The 21,710-nt window shown below is 32.1% G+C and overlaps 1 protein-coding gene across 1 annotated transcript in view; it reads left to right on the top strand.

The window, feature by feature from the left end:
* The first annotated feature begins 170 nt into the window (after window positions 1–170).
* Window positions 171–21,710, top strand: part of LOC127705979 (inactive phospholipase C-like protein 2) — a 78,874-nt gene continuing 57,334 nt past the window's right edge. The window contains exons 1-5 of the mRNA XM_052210365.1: window positions 171–635; window positions 2,447–2,596; window positions 9,439–9,657; window positions 11,855–11,894; window positions 15,118–15,247. Of these exons, the coding sequence (XP_052066325.1) occupies window positions 386–635; window positions 2,447–2,596; window positions 9,439–9,657; window positions 11,855–11,894; window positions 15,118–15,247 (789 nt within the window). The 5' untranslated portion in view covers window positions 171–385. The remainder of the gene's footprint in view (window positions 636–2,446; window positions 2,597–9,438; window positions 9,658–11,854; window positions 11,895–15,117; window positions 15,248–21,710) is intronic.

The raw sequence follows: 21,710 nt of genomic DNA, 5'->3' as shown, positions 1-21,710 counted from the left end.
TTGGCCCCATGACTTATCATTGATTTTTCATTGTCCCTTTTGGTATCTTCTGCCCTTTTTGTCAAGTTTTTGTAAAAGTTGAGAAGGCTAGGTGTCGAAAAGACTTGAAAGATAAACACGGAATTGTGATTTTCCCTAATCCGATTTTGTATTTTAAACTACACAAGCAATCCGATCCGATGTCGCAAATTACTTTGATTTGAGTGCTAATACACTCTGTTTACGACCAAAATGCAACCAAAAACAAACAAAAATGTCAATGCATTGAAAAATAATGATGAATAAGGATGTAAGAATATAAGCAAATATGTAAATTGGTGATAAAAGGGATACAATTTGGAATTATCGGTCCATACAAAAATCCCAAAAGCAGGAAATGTGAAACATGGCGGAGGAAACAGAAACCGCCGATGAAGTGATAGAAAAATGTTCGGATGTTTTCCTTAACGGTGAATCTGAAAATTTGGATGGTACAGGTGATGACAGCAACTCTCTAGAAAATGAAGAAAATTCTATATCGGATAAAATAATGCCAAGAAAAAGTAGTTTTATGAACAAGACTGGGAGTAGAAAACCTCCTAGGAAGAAAACAGTATCCTTTAGTAGCATGCCAACTGAAAGAAAAATAGCTACAGGTCTGTATAAAATGAAAGAGTCATACATTATAGAAATACTATATCTAAATGCAACTTGGTGCCTTGGTAGTCGTTTTGTAATCCCTTTTTTGGATTCCGGGTCTGAACAGTTTTCAGATTTGGTCGCCAAAATTATAAGAAATCCGCTCCAGAGTCAGAATTTCACAAGGTACTAGTCATATGGTAGTTTGCTTGCCTATTAGTGAGGTATTAGGTTGAAGTTTGGACAATACCTGTGTCAAAGCAGACTTTAAAATTTGTATTACCTGTTCCTCGGCTAAGCTGGATTTTAGGGCTGGCTTGAAGTCGGAACTATATGTCAAAAAATGGTGCACACTGTTAACATGTGAGCTGGCAAGCAAGACAATGTATCAGTTCTGAACAAACAGGGTATATTCATATTTTAGGATCCGAGGTATATCTAATCATGCTAATAATTCTGAATATGCATGTTATATTTGCTGCTGGACAAATTCCAGCCATTAATCAACATGGGCTGAGCTCTAAAACCGTCTAAAAAACACTAATTTAGGCCCACCTCATTTCCATGTGCATGCCCTAAGTCAGGATCCTCCTGATGTTGGCTGGATATTTTTTTATCTGAATTTTTTGTTTATTTTGTGTTAACTTTGAAATTTGTTGTTGATAATAAAAACTATAACAATGGTACAGAATAAAGAGATAAATGTTGTGTCTATTTTTATTACCTTTTCTAAGGGGGATAGACCTGATAGAGCAGATTTTTAGCATATACATGTAAATGTTAAATCTATGATCTTGATAACAGGAAAAGCAAGTGAGGTCTGTAAGCATGATGAGAAAGACTTCAGGACATTGTACTGATTGTATTACAAAAATGTATGTGATACAGACATCTCCCAATCACAATAATCTGCTAATGTTCTTCAAGGAATTTTTCAAATCTTTCAACATTTTGAACATTGTTTAATAAACCTACTCGGTTAGTTTAAGATTTATAAAATATACATATATTGGATTGACTATTACATACTGTGACATGAATAAATCAAGATATTAAGGTACATGTTTAATTGTTTAGGGCTGCCATTTATGATTCACATGAGCGCTTACTAAGCCTCTTTTTAGAAGGAGTAATACATGTACAATGTACCATGTTTATTAATTTCTGTATATGTACATAAACAGTTGCATCTGACCTTGACCTCAGTTTTAGAGTTTATCACCATTTAAAATAAATCTGATACATGTACATGTATGACCAATATTGCAAGAGGCTAGACATTTTACTGTGTCATTTCTTGTTTAAATTTATGATCCTTTGACTCGCCATTACTCAACTCCCAACATGCCCAACTCTTCGAAAACCACATGCTGTCTTTTAGGAGTATAGAACATGTCTTCAGCTGATGAATGAAAAAATTGTGTACAGCCACTTCTATTTTGTTAAAGAGTACACCAGCTAAAATTACATTGTATTTAATAGTTTACTGAAAAAGTTTAGAAATTTATTAATAATGATTTCGTGGAATAGTGAACAAAAAATGTGAGATTACTTATCATTAAGAAAATGCTATATACATATACATGTACAAAAAAAGGCTATCAAAATTTAAAATGCAAGGTTGGTTTTGGCAAAACCTACATGCATCCTGTCCCCATTTTGGCATAATTAAAACATTGCAAAATAGACAGTATTCATGGTATTCGTGATATTGGAATCAGCAAAGTGCATTCACAGTGGATACAATGAACATAAGGCCTTTTTTTATTAATTAGTTTATTCTGTATAGAAAAAAATGATTATTGAATTATATACTTTTATCTTTCAGCTCAAGATTGTCTTTCATACATGCAGAATGGAAGTGAATTGATTAAAGTCCGTTCTAACAGTCGTCAGTATCATCGGATATTTACTCTTAATCCAGACATGACAGAAATCCGATGGCAACCTACATCTAAAAAACCACATAAGGCTAGAAGTAAGTCGGACATGAATTTGGGGCCCATGTCTTGTCATGTCACATGACTTGACATTAACATACATGTACAAGTACTAGTGTTACTTCAAGTTTTTAGACTTGAAGCCATCCTTATGCTATAACCATGATAACAGGATAACAGGTTATGTGTTGTACAATGCATTACATTGGCATGCAGCTTTTTGTTACATTTGTGCACATTCATTTAACAAGCTTTCAGCTTTTAGGAAATTGCTCACTCTGATTTTCCATTTTTCTCTCTAATTTCTGCATAACTGTAGGTGTGTCAAACCCTCTTTGTTTGAATTGATATACAATGTACATGTACTGTGTGGTTGTTTGAATTTTTAAGAAAGTGTCAAAAAACACAAAATGCCTGAATTTGCTGAATAAATGGTTCCAGGCTAGGGATCACCTCACTCTAGAATTTTATGGGGAAGTGACTTCTCCCTGGCAGCCAAGGAATTCTAGTCAAATCCGCACCTGGTCAAATCGGCACCTAGTCAATTTGGCACCTGGTGAAATCGGCACCCGATGAAGTCATTTCGGCACCCATGTTAGATATGTTTAATATAGGTTTTTTTTCAGTATTTTAAACAAAAAGATTAAAATAAAGAAGGGGTTAAACAAGTATTGACTTATTTACATTTTTAGGGGATTTCTGTATGTATTTTTTTTTTGTCAACTTAATGTGTATTCAAGGTTTGGATATTTTTTATGCATGTTTTAACTAGTTGAGCATTTTGCATGATTGTTGGTTTAATGCTGTTTAAAGTTTCCTGAAAAACCACCTTAATTGCTAATTATTTTGCATGCAAGTTTGATTAGTGATAGTAATGAAAGGAACTCATAGTTTTCCCTTTTATCATGTTTATTGCATCTAATTTTCTCATAATTAAACAACAGCTTGGGTAATGGCTTCATTGTTTATTATTAAGTTTTTGAAGAAAAAACAGCAATAACTACCTGTATATAGTTAAAACAACAAACATGTTAATTATGTAATTGATAAAAGTTATTAATTAGTTAATTGAAAAGAAAACTAATCAAAACATCAGTCATAGAATGTTGAGAAAACTTTAAACAATAAATTTTTTAATTTATTTTTAAAGATGTAATGAATGATAAAATCCAACCCCAAAAATAATCATAAATAGAAAGATCATTTATACATTTTTAGAATTATTTATATGTATATATTATATCAAATATTATTGGATGCCGAATTGACTTTAAATAGGTGCCGATTTGACTAGATGCCGATTTCACCAGGTGCCGATTTGACTTTTTCTATGGGTGCCGATTTAACCAGGTGCCTATTTGACTTGTACCCGCAGCCAAGCCGGTGAGATGAGTTCTGTGGTTCAAGGTTGAAGGTCATTTGTTTGACTTCTGCAGATGGTGCATGTAGTGATGCGCAAACACATGTTTAAATTTGGACTCTATTCTGATTCAGAGGTGACCAAGTATAAAATTTGTGCAACCACTTCTGGCAAAATGAAAATGACAGCCTTCTATTCCTGAATCTGGAAATAAAGTTTTCATGCACTGTAGCAAAGTGTCCAGTGATAATGTAATTGATCAAATGATCTGAATTCAAATGAACTTTTGATCTTAAATATGTCAATGTACAAGTGAAGGAAATCTTTTATCTATCAGTACTTTTAGTGTCACATTCACCAGTTTACATGACATGTAACCAATGACGATGATGACAATTAACAGATAATTGGTTGACCATTAAACAACATACACTGTAATATTACTGTTTTGTCATTGTTGGTTTTCTCATTCAAATTGTTTCACAAGTTATGTTGTAGGGTTTTTTATTGCTGACTGTAAGCTATGGGTTTTGCTCATTGTTGGAGGCCATTTAATGATATATATCGTTGCTTGCATCCATGGCATTTAGACTCGGGAGGATAGTTGTCTTATTGGCAATCATACCACATTTCCTTATTGTTAAAATGATAGATATACTGAAGAAATACCTACTTTTAAAGATCTATAAGTTTGTTATTTCTAATTTTTGTCGAGCCTGCGACTTTTGTCGCAAAAGCGAGACATAACAATCCTACATTCTGTCGTTGTCGGCGGCGTCCACAAATATCCACTCTGTGGTTAAAGTTTTTGAAATTTTAATAACTTTCTTAAACTATCCTGGATTTCTACCAGACTTGGACAGAAGCTTGTTTATGATCATAAGACAGTATCCAGAAGTAAATTTTGTTAAAAAAAAAACCTGTTTATCCGTATTTTACTTACATACATGTATGGACTTAGTTTTTCTGCCAGTTAACATTACATTCACTCTGTGGTTAAAGTTTTTGAAAATTTTAATAACTTTCTTAAACTATCCTGGATTTGTACCAAACTTGGACAGGAGCTTGTTTATGATCAAAAGCTAGTATCTAGAAGGAAATTTTGTAAAAATTTATTTCCTGTTTTTCCGTATATTTCTTATAAATGGACTTAGTTTTTCTTCCAGTTAACATTACATACAGTCTGCAGTTAAAGTTTTTAAAACATTTATTAGATTCATAAACCATCCTGGATTTTTACCAAACTTGGACAGAAGCTTCTTACAATCAAAAGATAGTATCTAGAGGAAAATTTTTAATAATTTTTTCCCCATTTTTGTTGAGCCTGTGACTAACAGCAAAAGTAGGCAAGACACTGGGTTCCATGGAACTCTTACAAATTTTCTTTTTATTGTAAGCTACAACAGACTCCAGAAAGAACTCTCATCAAATGGTCAATTTATGTTTTGTTTATTTTTATATTATTCTATCCTCTGTTCTTGTCATTCAGATTCCGCTGCTTAAGTCTTAGATTGGTAATTAAAAGAATGGATTCCATTTTTCTGTTCCAGTTGTTTAGTCGCAGTGGGCCATTCTCTCCCCTGGCCAGTCAGGTTCAGTGGTTTGCTTCAGTAGTTAGATGAAATATGATATGCATTAAAATGTAGTATATTAACATTGTTCATATAAAACTTCTACAATACATGATAGAACTTCATGCACACAAGTAGATGTCTTTGTTATATTCCTCTTTAAAATAGCCAGACAGTAAAACATGAATATATATATATATATATGCTGTCTTTGATCCTAAATTTTATTGTTTATATATAATTACTTTTCATCAAAATCACTTTATGAAGTATATCTACATTGTAACTGGTACAGTAAATACATATCTTTTGGTTTTTATTGTTTGTTGTATACACCACATGTTATCATGGTTATATCCACATTGTTTCCTGCCAATATTTTAAAATTACATAATATTCAGTGGTTTAAATTTAGAGTTGAAGGACCAGATCACATATATATATGCAGATTTATGGGGAACAGACTTTCAATCGATAAATCACAATTTTTAAGTCATATTACTTTACATGTACATGTATGATGTTATACTGCATGAAAATGACTGTTGTGCAACACTATTTAACTACTTTACAATGGATATACATGTAGTGATTTTAGGCTGATTTTATTTACAGGGAGATGGATTGAATTTTTATGCCTCGCCATAGAGGAGGGGGCATTAAGTTTTACCCTTGTCCGTATGTACGTCCCAAAATTGGTTTCCGTTCTCTAACTTCAGTTTACCTCATCCAAATGTTATGAAACTTATACACAATGCTAATTACCACAAAACACAGATCAAGTTTGAATTTTGGTGGCGTCACTTTTACCGTTCTAGAGTTATGCCCCACTACAAATGGAAAAATTGCTGAATTTTTCGTTTCCGTTCTCTAACTTAAGTTTGCCTCAACCAAATGTTATGAAACGTATACACAATGCTTATTACCACAAAACTCAGATCAAGTACAAATTTGGGTAGCGTCACTTTTACAGTTCTTGAGTTATATCCCTTTATAACATTATATTTTGGTTTTGACTTTTATTTGACGACATGATTATATTATCATTTTGTCATTATGAACATCTATTTAGTAATAGGGTTTGTTTAATCTCGAAACAAATTCATGTATATTTTCATAAAATAAATTGAATGAATTTATATAAATTTTTTGTGTATCCTTAGTATGAAAATATAATGAAAAATCAGTACAGTATAAATGTGATATAATACATGTAAAGGTATTCCCTAATTCAGCTATATCCTAGTATTAAGGTGCACAATACTAATAGAGGTACGCATTGGAGAAATTGAATATGTCTGACTGGAATTGATTTGATACAATTCTTTCATTATTTGATATTGTAATGAAATGAATAGAAGTATATGTTCAGCCATTAATTCCCATGTTGCTATCTCTTTGCTGAGACAAAAATGGTCAAACCGATTAATTGAATGTGATGGCTTACAAAAATAGTACATTAATCAGATCTGGTTGGACATTTCCCCATGAGGTTTTGTCCGATGTTATGTCAATAAAGCATATTCTTTCCGTAACCTATTCTGTTATGCTTTAATTTAATTATGATCACGACATCCCATTACATCCAGTCAGGCATATATGTATGGGTGTTTGTACTGGTTATCATTTTATATCATTTTGTATGTTTTGATTCAAAGAAAAGGAAAATTCAAATGTTGGACCTGTTAAATGCATAGCTGAATTATTTTTCAGATTTATATGCAAATGATTGTAGGTGATCAGATTTATGCCATGGAAGACGAAGACATGTGATTCTGTAAAACTTGACCACAGATTTCTTTTGACACTTGATGTTTGCTTTGTGATATCAAAATGAGAAAGTTTAACTTGCAATGTTCTGTAATGGTACTGTAGATCAATGGTGGTAAGGTGCAATGTTCTGTAATGGTATCGTAGATCAATGGTAATAAGGTGCAATGTTATGTAATGGTACCGTAGACCAATGGTGGTAAGGTGCAATGTTCTGTAATGGTACCGTAGACCAATGGTGGTAAGGTGCAATGTTCTGTAATGGTACCCTAGACCAATGGTGGTAAGGTGCTTTGGATTCCAGGTCATTTAAACCCTCCCTTCAGACAGTAGTTTGGGCGAGGTACTGTGTATTTGGGTTAAACTTACACATGCAAAATAGATTAATAAACTTTGCTAGAGGTATATTTGTATGTAGACTAATACCGTAAAAATATACTAAATATATAAGCTTTAAGAAGGATATATGGGTAAAACCAGTCGCTAGACAAATATTAGATATATTTCTCCCAAGAAAGTTTGCTAATTCATGATAGAAATTTGATTATTTGTTTGTATAGCATTTGACAACATGGATAAGTATAAAATCAATATGTCTATTGAATTTATATCTCAGGACACTTTCAATTTACTTCCTGTATTTAACCAGTAGTACATCACTGATACTGTCAGTGGGTTTTTTATACATCCAGTTGTCCATTAAACCAACACTTAATGAAGCAGTTATATAGAGTGATTACAGTATCTCATTCCTTAATTTGTCCATCTGCTCACATGTAGATTGTACAACTCCTCATAGGCAAGTAGTGGCAGAGATGTCTTGGTTGTCCATCTGCTCTCTGTATCCACATGTAGATTGTACAACTCTTCTTAGACAAACAGTGGCAGAGATGTCTTAGTTGTCCATCTGCTCTATGTATTCACATGTAAATTGTACAACTCTTCTTAGATAAGAAGTGGCAGAGATGTCTTAGTTGTCCATCTGCTCTATGCATCCAAATGTAGATTGTACAACTCTTCTTAGACAAGTAGTGGCAGAGATGTCTTAGTTGTCCATCTGCTCTCTGTATCCACATGTAGATTGTACAACTCTTCTTAGACAAACAGTGGCAGTGATGTCTTAGTTGTCCATCTGCTCTATGTATTCACATGTAAATTGTACAACTCTTCTTAGACAAGAAGTTGCAGAGATGTCTTAGTTGTCCATCTGCTCTATGCATCCAAATGTAGATTGTAAAACTCTTCTTAGACAAGTAGTGGCAGAGATGTCTTAGTTGTCCATCTGCTCTATGCATCCAAATGTAGATTGTAAAACTCTTCTTAGACAAGTAGGGGCAGAGATGTCTTAGTTGTCCATCTGCTCTATGTATCCACGTGTAGATCTGTACAACTCTTCTCAGACAAGTAGTGGCCTCTGTGGCTGAGTGGTCTAAATTGTCAATCTGCTCCATATATCCACATGAAGATCTGTACAACTCTTCTCAGACAAGTAGTGGCCTCTGTGGCTGAGTGGTCTAAATTGACAATCTGCTCCATATATCCACATGTAGATCTGTACAACTCTTCTCAGACAAGTAGTGGCCTCTGTGGCTGAGTGGTCCAAGTTGTCCATCTGCTCTATGTATATCATGATCCACCTGTAGATCTGTACAACTCTCATTAGAAAAGTAGTGGCATAGTGGTCTCATTTGTTTACAGTGACCACCAGCCTGTCAACACTTTACCATGATCATGTTTGTACAGATATAAGAAGGGGAACTCTGGTTTTTCCTTTATTTGTTTTTAATATTTGTCCTTAAATATATATATAATAATATGTACTTTTTGTTGGTCCACTGTTTATAAGGGAGAAGGTTAAGATATAGAATGACATATATTTAACCCATCCACATGTTCATTTGCTGGACCAAAGTCAGGAATCTTGTCAGTGGCTGTCTTTTGTCATACCTTAATTATGTTTTTTATCATAGATGAATTGTTTGATTGCTGTCTTTTTATCTTATACCCCCTCCTTTTATATTTTCCCGTATGAATGTATCTTAAACTATGATGTTAAGAAGCTCAAATGGTTAATTATCAATTTTTGAGTTCCTCATCTTGTAAACTAATGACTTGTACAGTTGAAAAAAACATAAAATATAATATAAAATGCAATATAAATATTTTGATTGTTTTGTAGTTTCTGTAGCAAGTATCAAAGAGGTACGAGGAGGGAAAACCACAGAAGCCTTAAAAAACAAAGAAATAGCGGGGATTTACCAGGACGAGTGTGCCTTCTCTATTATATTTGGAGATGATTTTGATTCCATGGATCTAATAGCCAATACACCTGATGAAGCCAATATCTGGCTTACAGGGTTAACGTGTCTCATCAACACCAACACAAAAACACGCACTTGTATGTATATCAAATTTTCATCAGTTTAAAAGATCTGGGGAATATTATAAATGTGAAAATATAGAAAAATATGAATGTGATCATATTGTATATTATGTGTATACGTGTATTTGACATGTATTTGATATATATATATATATAGTGCAGGCCATAATCTTGCCGGCGAAAATGACGATTTAAGTCGCCAAGAAATTTTGAAATCGCTAAAACTCGCCATCCGACTGACTTCATGGTGAAAATTTTTACTCATTTCACACCATCATTTTATGAGCAAGTACAAATGCATTGAAATGAATTGTAGGATTATTTACAATTTTATCAAGCATGTAGAAGCTTTTTTTGGCATAAGTACTCAGCAATTGTAGAGCGAGAAGTTTGCAAAATTATGGTTATACGACTTATTCATATTTATGTAATTATTGTCTTTCTTCCTCTATATGCCACGCCTCTTAACAAAAATAAAAAAAAAAAAAGATGTTGTCCCACCACTAGGGAGTCAATTAAGTCTTTGAAGTCCCCTCTGCAGAAAAAATATTTCTTGATAATAAGTAACTTGGTGATACCCTGATTCAATGAAGAAATTAAATATAGTAAAGTTTAACTTTGCAGTTTATCATACTAAAGGATCAATGAATCTATAGAATAAGACTCCTCCCCCTTATTCCTTTTTTTTCCTAAAAATAGACATTTAAGAATAAGTACAGTTATAAAAACAGTTTATCGGTGTGTGATTTACTTCCAGAGTAGAGCTTACAATGAGAGTCTTAGTTTTGACGTAACAATTTTTTTCTGACTATATGGCATCTCTAGAGATATTGATCTCCTAAATATAGAAGTCAATGAATTCTCGTTAATCATATAATTCTGTCAATACATCTACAGATACAATTTATAATCACTAGATTTATATTGCTACAATTCATAAGCATCAGATTTATATAGACGTATTGACCATATGGCTATAAATACCAGATATAATAGACAGGTTGACTTTTTATAGAGGATATTAATGGTCATGGTTGAGTGCCCATTGATGACTTTTAAGAGAGTCTGAAGCACATGATATAGTATTGAGAATCTACACAAAATTTTTTATTGCATGAATTTAACTTTTAATTAGCAACAGTTGTACACTCAATTTATTGAGTTAATTTATCAAACGCAAATAAAATCTTTTAAACTGTGCATGCGTACAAAACATTTTATAGAAATACAGCACCAGTTCTCTTCTGAATCACCTTTTATTTTGGAATGGCTTGGCTATTTTGAAAAGGGAGAAGCAAAGCAAAACATCAAAAACAGCATATTGTCACACCAAAAGGGGTCCTATAAACCCTTTGAAGTCCCCTTTGCAGAAAACATTGGTCCATTAGATCCTGATTAAAAGAAAAATGAATATACCAGTAAACATTGATTTGTGAATTTACTGTCTTTCTCCCTCCCCCAAAACCATCAGTTGAAGAAATAGGTACAAGAAGATGCAAAAACAAATATCATAGAGACATGAATGTTAGGGATAGCAGTATTAACTTGTTATCGTGGTTGAGCATGACTTCTTATTTATGGTTCAATGAGGATTTTTAATTTTCTAAAGCTTGGGCAGTTTTATTTGTTCTTAAGAATCCTCCACCAATAAAAATTGGTGGCTATGATGTAGCCTAGAGTGCCAATAGTGGCGTTAAACACCAACAATCAATCAATCAATCTATAGAAGCATTGTACTCCAGACTCAACCTATATATCCATTTGAAATTTACAAACAAATAAAACCATTGTTAAAAGTACATGAAGTAAGATACATTTTATATCTGTTACAATATTTGCCAGTTGATAAATTCAAAGTTTAGAATTTGATGAAAATAACATATCTGTTTTATGCAGGAAAACATGTTACCAAGATAATCTATGACAAAATTAATGGAAATGAAAGTCAGAAAAAAAACTTAACTGCAAATTTATTCAAAACTAAGATTTTTTATTAAAATCATATTTATACTAATGCACTATTTTAATTTGAAAGAAGTTTTATTAGAAAAAATCTGACTGACTGCCTCTACTTAAAAAAACAATTTGTATAAAAATTTTCCTACAATATTTCTATGCATAATATTCTAACAACAATGTGATATGGTTCCTTATTTACATGTAAATACATGTATTTTAACAGAATGAGAGATTTGATACTATTTTGTTTCAGCACCTGAAGCTATAGAAGAAATGCAGCAGATGAGAGATAGATATCCTTTTATAATTAAAACCAGAGACAGATGTTATATGTCAAATACCACAAAGTCCCTATTTTTTGGTAATCAGATATACAAATTTTCAGGAAATCATATGCTTTAGAACATGGCAGCCTCTGTCAAAAAAGTAACATGTAAGGGCAAATGTTGTCAATAAAAGTGAACAATTTTGAATTTATACTAGTATATTAATTTTTCTTTCTTTTTCAGTTTCTTACTGTTATTGAAAACTTTGTCTTCATAATAAAAAGGAGTAACAAAAATTGAATTGAGCTACTTTACAAACAGGTTAAGATGGACATTATGATTCAATGGACCTAAACTTTTGCAGCAGAATTTTATTTTTCTCATCAATGTTGACCTTTTTTTTCAAAACTTTTAATTACTTGTTATAAGATAAGATAAGATAAGATATTTTATTTCCAATTATGGGCCCCAAAGGGCATAAACATTACAACATCAATAATTTGTCATAATACAATACAAACAATGAGATAAAAAAAAAAGAAAGTTAAACGAGAACTATTTAAGTTCTTAAAGAATACGTAGATAAAGAATCTATAGTATGTTTTTTTTTTTAATACTAATGCATTTTATTGCAAGTGTGGTTGATATAGATAACAAACAAGCAGCCCAAAAAGAAAAAAAGAAAAATAGATATCCACATATGTATAGTACACAAAAAGTTGGATCTATTAAATATATAAATAATGTTATTATATATAATGACAAATAAGAGAATTGGTCTGACAGAATTGTACCTATATATATACAGTTTATCATGCATTCATTATTATTCTGATTCTACCAATTGTTGTGGGTAAAGGAAAACCATGTATTTAATTGTTCAACAAAGTATAACTTTTCTATACACTTTGAGATATTGGTCAGTATATACTATTCCCCCAATCCATGAAAATGTGTACCCACAAAAACAAATGGATCCATGGTACTAAGATAAGATAAGATAAGATATTTTATTTCCAATTATGGGCCCCAAAGGGCATAAACATTACAACATCAATAATTTTTCATAATACAATACAAACAATGAGATAAAAAAAAAAAAAAAAGTTAAACAGAACTATTTAAGTTCTTAAAGAATACGTAGATAAAGAATCTATAGTATGTTTTTTTTTTTAATACTAATGCATTTTATTGCAAGTGTGGTTGATATAGATAACAAACAAACAGCCCAAAAAGAAAAAAAGAAAAATAGATATCCACATATGTATAGTACACAAAAAGTTGGATCAATTAAATATATAATAATTAGCCAAAAAGAAAGTAGAAATACTAATATGAACATATTGGACCTTTACAACAGTTTGTGGATAGATCCTAAGATTACATGTTATACTCAAAAGTTACTACAAATAGAGTAAAAAAATAGTTAAGAAATCTGTACAATCAAATACTGGAAAAATATAGGACCTTTATAACAGTGTGTGATTAATATGTTGTTTTAAACTCAATAGTTACTATAAATAGAGTTCAGTAATCTGTACAAGTAACTTGCTTATTTACTAATCTCCTTTCAACTTTTTATGGACATCTGCTGCTATAAAATTAATATTTTTACTATTAACTGGGTCAATATGTGGAGTTGGATTCCAGGAAAGCAGTAATACATTGTAGTACCTTTTTTTTTCCATTCCTCTGTCTACATAGTAAACTTTTACTTGAATTTGTATGATGACTCATTATGAAGCTGAGACATTTTCACATGTGGTAAAATTTTGGTCCACAAATATAGATTAGATTTTCCTTATTTTTTTATTTCCTGAGAAGGTCTGTTTTGCTGAATTTTGTATTCTTTTAGTCTGAGATCTCTGAATTTTGTGTTGTGTTAGTCTTTGTCTATATTTAGAATGTGCCATACTTGCATTGGAATGGTGTTTGCCATTTTATCGGAATGTTTAAATTTTGTATTTTATTGGTCTTTGACATTTTGGTGAATACTTGAATATTTTATTTAACTGGTGCAGTGGTGGTACATATTTGGGAATGTGTTAATTTCATTTGGTGCTTTCCTTTATCTATATTAAGGATATATCCAAATTTTGTTTTATCCCATGGATTATTGATTCTATTGCTATTTTATTGGTTACAGCAATGAACTGACAATGAGCACAGTAATATGTAAAACTGCAGGAAATCTTAACCATTTGACCCAAAATACTGATAAATTTTGAAGATTATATTTAACCCTTGCCAATGCAAAAAAAAAAAAAGATATTTTAACCAGAAGTTGGGAGCATTAGTAGTTCTGAAGTAAAATAACGTCTTTTGTTGATATAATAAAAAAGAACACTTCCCTAGTAACACTTAAAGAAAGGTTTATTTGTTGTTTTTTGTTTGTTTTTTTTAACGATTTTTAAATCCTCTGCAGGTTTTTACGCAGATATAACAACATATCAGTGATAAATCAGTGGCAAAAATAGTAGTCAAAACAGATTTAGTGTTTATTTATATAAAGTATTTCCCTCAGAGGTGTCAATATTGTTTATGTGAAAGTTTATGATGTATTGATAAGGGATTTTAAAAGATTGTAAATCCCTGTTTTGTATGATATATAAGCTTATACAATTTATGAATATAATAATTTTCTTACTTTAAAATTTCAAGCAAATAATTTGAATATATCAATTTTAAATTACAACAATACATGTAGTGGGTTTATTGAAGGATCTCAAGGGCCTGAACAAATGAAATAAACCAAAAAAAAAATGTTTTATGATAAAAAAAAAATCCTACATTTTTGCAAAGAACATGGTGAAAAATGGCATTTAAACATGTTGACAAATGAAACCAAAAATTGGAAACACCTAGCTGGCATGGTCATCAAAATAGCCATTTCCACCCCCACAAGGCATACATTTGTGGCACATCGTTTCCATTGAAACCTTATGCATGAATTCATGAAATATTTGCCACTGGACTTGAAGCAAATACAAACTATGCATTAACACTCAGCTATGAGAATCTTTGTTACATGTATTATGAATTATAAATTAGTCAAGTTAGTGCTCATGTTGAGTAAACAGTTTGGTCTTAAATTATAATTTTAAAAATGTAAATTAATAAAAATAAAATTGAGAATGGAAATGGGGAATGTGTCAAAGAGACAACAACCCGACCATAGAACAGACAATAGCAGAAGGTCACCAATTAAAACAAATTTAGAAAAAGCATTTATTTTCTTTAACATTGTAACTTGGTTACAAGAAATGTTTGATGCTGAAGCTGACCAATCAACGGCTATGTTAGACGAGTCAGGAGTAGTTCGTCTCATGCAGAAACTAAACAGCAATATTGCACCAACCAGAGTTCAACAAAAGGTCAAGGTAAGTGTTATTAAAATGCTTCTTTGTCCGAAGAAGTAAGAAATGAAACCTTCTCTTTTCTTAAAGAGGCTATATGATTCTAGGTAGCATAGGAGGTCCCAGTGGCTGAGTGACCCAAATAGTTTATCTACAATGATCAATAACCTTGCCAGCACTGAGGATTTGAGTTCAAAGCCCCCTTGTGGATAGGACTGTTTGATCTTAATATATTAGGAGTTAGGAAGAGAATATGAGTTCAAAGCCCCCTTGTGGATAGGTCTGTTTTATCTTAATTGAATAGAAGGTTGGAAGAGGATTTGAGTTCAAAGCCCCCTTGTGGATAGGTCTGTTTGATCTTAATTGATTAGAAGGTAGGAAGAGGATTTGAGTTCAAAGCCCCCTTGTAGATAGGTCTGTTTGATCTTAATTGATTAGGAGGTAGGAAGAGAATTTGAGTTCAAAGCCCCCTTGTGGATAGGTCTTTTTTTATCTTAATTGGTTAGGAGGTAGGAAGAGGATTTGAGTTCAAAGCCCCCTTGTGGATAGGTCTTTTTTATCTTAATTGATTAGGAGGTAGGAAGAGGATTTGAGTTGAAAGCCCCCTTGTGGATAGGACTGTTTGATCTTAATTGATTAAGAGGTAGGAAGAGGATTTTAGTTTAAAGCCCCCTTGTGGATAGGTCTGTTTGATCTTAATTGATTAGGAGGTAGGAAGAGGATTTGAGTTGAAAGCCCCCTTGTGGATAGGTCTGTTTGATCTTAATTGATTAGGAGGTAGGAAGAGGATTTTAGTTTAAAGCCCCCTTGTGGATAGGTCTGTTTGATCTTAATTGATTAGGTTGGAAGAGGATTTGAGTTGAAAGACTCCTTGTGGATAGGTCTGTTTGATCTTAATTGATTAAAAGGTAGGAAGAGGATTTGAGTTGAAAGACTCCTTGTGGATAGGTCTTTTTGATCTTAATTGATTAGGAGGTAGGAAGAGGATTTGAGTTGAAAGCCCCCTTGTGGATAGGTCTGATCTTAATTGATTAGAAGGTTGGAAGAGGATTTAAGTTCAAAGGTAGGAAGATGGTGTTTGGTCTTCAGTTAAGTTTTATCGGTGAAGCAGAGTCTGACATAAATTTCAACAGACTTACAGTAACCCACCAATAATCAGAAACTTTAAATCTTAAGAATATATAAGTTACTGTGCACTTATTCAGTTTTAACAATAAATGCATGTTTTAATCTTTAATTATTTTCCCTCTAAGATTGGAGAGGTTATACTTAACCTGGAATTGAAAAACCAGAGAAATGACCAATTTTCAATTCCATTGATAAAATCAGCAGTTTCTGAACATATGGTGAAAATCATTTTGTATGATAGAAAATCCTCAATGTACATGTACTGTCAGTACCGAGGAGAATTGATTGTAGTTAATCCCCCTTATCTGTGACAGTAATTACTCTCTTAAGATGGGAGGAGGCCCACAGAACTAACATGGAATTGTGTAATCAGTTTCAGTATTGATGATAGCTACAATTGATTTTAACAATATGTAAATTCATACAACAAGTTACATTGTTTTTGTCCCTATGGAATGTGGAATAGAATTTACAATTAAGAAAATGGTTAAACTGGGATTAAACCAGTAGTGATTTTTTTTTATAAAAACATTACTTAATGAACCAATTTGTAAATAGGCAATTATATCTTTCTGGAATAGATTAATATGATACCATAGATGTTTTAATACAACCATTAACTCAAGAGACCGTTATCCCTATATTTATTTGAATATGCAAGGAGTAAAAGTCATAAAGGTATTGGTTGTATATCACCATTAAAATTGTATATGAAAGTACAACACAACTGTGCATATTTAGGTCACAGTGACCATGGCTTACCAGCATGACTATGAAATAGATAACTGTAAATTTTTCTATTGCCCTAATTCATGCACATGTTACTAAGGTTTCAATTCATGACAAATTATTTATTGATAGTTTATGTTTAATTTGTTCAAAACTTTTCCAAACATGGGTGATTTAATGCTTGAAATATTTGATAGACACCTGTCTAAGTGTTGAAGACGTTAGAAATCAAATTTTGATTTTGTTTTTTATGTGATTGGGTTGCCCTCTCATTGACATATACTCTAAATCTACTTTTATTCTCATTACTCATAGCAAAAGCACTACTTTTGTTAATTTGTTCATTGTTAGACTACTTGATGCTGGCAAAGCCATAGAATTTGTCATCATAACAAGAGTCATTTTTACCGATTTTCTTGGTTGAATGCTGTTACTTTTACAATTACCCTGTTGGTAATTTGATGATTTTGTAATGTCAATTAAGATGTGACATGTTGATATCACTAATCAGTCCTGTTATAATTGTGGCAGGGGAGACCTAATCAATATAATGTCTGATATCTTTCCTGATTTAGTAAAGTACATCAAATCTTTAAAGTAGCCACACACTGTCCTAGTAAAATTAACATTGAAACAGTAATGTCATTAAATGTAATTGGATATCCTGCGTTTACCATGTGATTTATCCTTGACAAGACAAGATGAATACTATTGTCTTGTCTTGTTTTAGATATAAGTAGATGTGGTATGAGTGCCAATGAGACAACTCTCCATCCAAGTCACAATTTATGAAAGTAAACCATTATAGGTCAAAGTACGGCCTTCAACACGGAGCCTTGGCTCACACCGCACAGCAAGCTATAAAGGGCCCCAAAAATTACTAGTGTAAAACCATTCAAACAGGAAAACCAACGGTCTAATCTATATAAAAAACAAAAAACAAGAAACACTTATGAACCACATCAACAAACGACAACTACTGAACATCAGATTCCTATAACTAACATTGACACCATAATGTCATTAAATGTAATTGGATATCCTGCATTTACCATGTGATTTATCCTTGACAAGACAAGATGAATACTATTGTCATGTCTTGTCTTGTCTATAACTAACATTGAAACAGTAATGTCATTAAATGTAATTGGATATCCTGCATTTACCATGTGATTTATCCTTGACAAGACAAGATGAATACTATTGTCATGTCTTGTCTTGTCTATAACTAACATTGAAATAGTAATGTCATTAAATGTAATTGGATATCCTGCATTTGCCATGTGATTTATCCTAAGAAAAAAGGTCAAATTCTTGAAAACCCCCCCTCCCCTCCTTTTAAAATTATTGAAAGGTATCATTATGCATTAACTTTAATATTGTGGTGTAGATTAGATATACCCTATCAGCCTAATGGCCTCAGGAGTATATCTGTTACATACATTTCAATAAGATAATCTTAATTTACATGTGTTTTTTTCAATGCTCAACACTTTGTATAACATGCATGTTAAGTTTTTCACATGGATTTTGTCTGATATAGAAACAGAAACAAAAACTTCATTTTTACAACTTTAATGTTAATGTTTGTTTTTCTTTTGCTTTTGATCTGTTGGTTTGATTAGCAGTCTGTACACAATGTAATGTGATCAGATGATGATATGATGTAAAGTACAATTTAGTACTGCATGAATACTTACATAAGAAATAATTCATCCACCATCTTCTGCTGTTAACTTTCTACTTGTTATTTTCTCTGCCATGTCTTCATTAAAAAAACATTTGCGACTGTCCCAAGTCAGGAATCATTTCACTGAACTAGTATACATTATTGTTTAGGGGCCAGCTGATGTCTGCCTCATGGTGCAGGATTTTCTCGCTGTGTTGAAGACCCATTGGTGGCCTTGTGCTGTTTTATGCTCTTTGCCTCTTTGGCATATTCCCAGTGTCATATGGAAAATTGAACTCCCCTGGAATTTGAACCTGGGCTCAATTTTCCAAATCGAAAGTTGAACCCGACTTCAAAATGGAAAAGTGAACCTTGGGTCAATTTTCATAGTGGGAAATTGAACCCCTGTATTTTATACATTAGGTTAAGCATTATAACTATATAAAGTAGTTTGAATAGCTATGACAATTTGAAATTCTGAGGTCTATTGAGGGGGGTTTAATCTTACTAGAAGGGCAACAAGAAGGCCAGTATAATCATGCTTAGTTATTTCCGTTTTATGGAGAAATAATTCAGTTATAAGAAAATATGGGAATCTTTATGGTGTCAAAATTAACAGCTTATCTTGCCACTGCCCAACTTTTTATTGGAAAACACTCGATATCAAAAAAGTAAATGACCTGTAAGGGCAACTTTCAAATTCAAATTGTCTGAGTAAACTGTCTGAATTTGTTTGTGTGTGAATTACCTGGTTATACTTTGCTGTCCAGACAATACTTACTGTAGTGAAGAGATCAGATATGATGGTCTCTGTATAAACCTCAGTTTTAATATTATTATATAACGTAGAGGAAAACATCATTTTGAGTGGATACTTACATTTCCTGGACTTAAAAATATAAATAGACCTGGATAGTTGTTTTTCAGTGTCCACAATTGTTGGTTCAAAAAAGGTAATAAGTTTGTAGTGTAAATTGGATTACAGAATATTTATTCAGAGAGCTCTTTAATGTGTCCTGTACATAAATGTTTCTCAATTTACAATATAAGAAAACTGTTGTTATCCTGTAAAGCTATTGATGTTTCCAGATTTATGTTTGTCGTAAGTTCTATTTTCCTCTTCCCACATGTGTTAACATTGGAATGAGAGAAGTATGATAATCAGACAATTTCAGAAGCCCACATTTGTTTATCAAGAATTTTAGGAAGAACTTAGCATTTGGAGAGCTCTCTCAGGAAATCAATTCTTGTTTTATAGGCATAACGACCTATTTAATGTCAGGCTTTGTTTAAAGATGGAAATAGGTTTTTCTGGATAAATGGTAATGGGTCTTTACTCTGTTGGCAGTAATGTGGTATAATTCAGTATTAAACGATTATGGGTTTCTGTAATGTGATAGTGGTTTTACATAGAAGGAACATCAGGATCTTTTCATCTTACACAATTTATTGTTAAAAGGTAATAAAAGTTCAATAACTATCCTCTTTTTATCAGTGTCATTGATCGCAGGTAAATTTATTGTCCATTATAAGATTGCAACAGAAAAAAAACCGATGCAATAAAATTTCTATTAAAACATTATATTTTGTTCTTTTAAGCTATATTGTAGTACCACAGGGCTTGTGAGAGATGGAGGGACATTAGACTAAATCTGATAACTAGAACAATGAATAGGACTTTAAATGAACTGGAAATCATATAAAAATATGACTACAGATTTAATTAAGATGTCAATATCTTATAAAATTGTCTTATGAGTGTCTTCATATTCCATCTTTATAACATTAAGAAGTAAACAAGCTTATCATATTAATTCTCATAATTGAATTATTGTCAACTTGTTCTATTTCCAACATAGATCTAATGTAAATAAAAAAAAACTAATAAAATAAAAGCAATTTGACTGAGAAGCTTAAAAGCTGTGTAAATTTATTCATGATAATATCAAATTAAATGAATTGGTTTGTTACAGTATAGCAAAGGTGATTGTATTGTAAAGCTCCAACCATAGAGTTAGTGTATTGTTTAAATCCAACCACAGAGTTAGTGTATTGTTTAACTCCAACCATAGAGTTAGTGTATTGTTTAACTCCAACCACAGAGTTAGTGTATTGTTTAACTCCAACCATAGAGTTTGTGTATTGTATTACTCCAACCATAGAGTTAGTGTATTGTTTAACTCCAACCATGAGTTAGTGTATTGTTTAACTCCAACCATTGAGTTAGTGTATTGTTTAACTCAAACCACAGAGTTAGTGTATTGTTTAACTCCAACCATAGAGTTAGTGTATTGTTTAACTCCAACCATAGAGTTAGTGTTTTGTTTAACTCCAACCATAGAGTTTGTGTATTGTATTACTCCAACCATAGAGTTAGTGTATTATTTAACTCCAACCATTGAGTTAGTGTATTGTTTAACTCCAACCATTGAGTTAGTGTATTGTTTAACTCAAACCACAGAGTTAGTGTATTGTTTAACTCCAACCATAGAGTTAGTGTATTGTTTAACTCCAACCATAGAGTTAGTGTTTTGTTTAACTCCAACCATAGAGTTTGTGTATTGTTTAACTCCAGCCATTGTTTAACTCCAACCATTGAGTTTGTGTATTGTTTAACTCCAACCATTGAGTTTGTGTATTGTTTAACTCCAACCATTGAGTTTGTGTATTGTTTAACTCCACTTATAGAGTTTGTGTATTGTTTAACTCCAAACACTGTGTTTGTGTATTGTTTAACTCCTCTTATAGAGTTTGTGTATTGTTTTACTCCAACCACAGAGTTAGTGTATTGTTTAACTTCAACTATAGAGTTTGTGTATTGTTTAACTCCGACCATAGAGTTCGTGTATTGTTTAACTCCAACCATTGAGTTTGTGTATTATTTAACTCCAACCACAGAGTTAGTGTATTGTTTAACTCCAACCATAGAGTTAGTGTATTGTTTAACTCCAACCACAGAGT

Source organism: Mytilus californianus, unplaced genomic scaffold, assembly GCF_021869535.1.
Source record: "Mytilus californianus isolate M0D057914Y unplaced genomic scaffold, xbMytCali1.0.p SCAF_6, whole genome shotgun sequence".
Lineage (NCBI taxonomy): Eukaryota > Metazoa > Mollusca > Bivalvia > Mytilida > Mytilidae > Mytilus > Mytilus californianus.
This window is presented reverse-complemented; position numbering and strand designations above follow the sequence as displayed.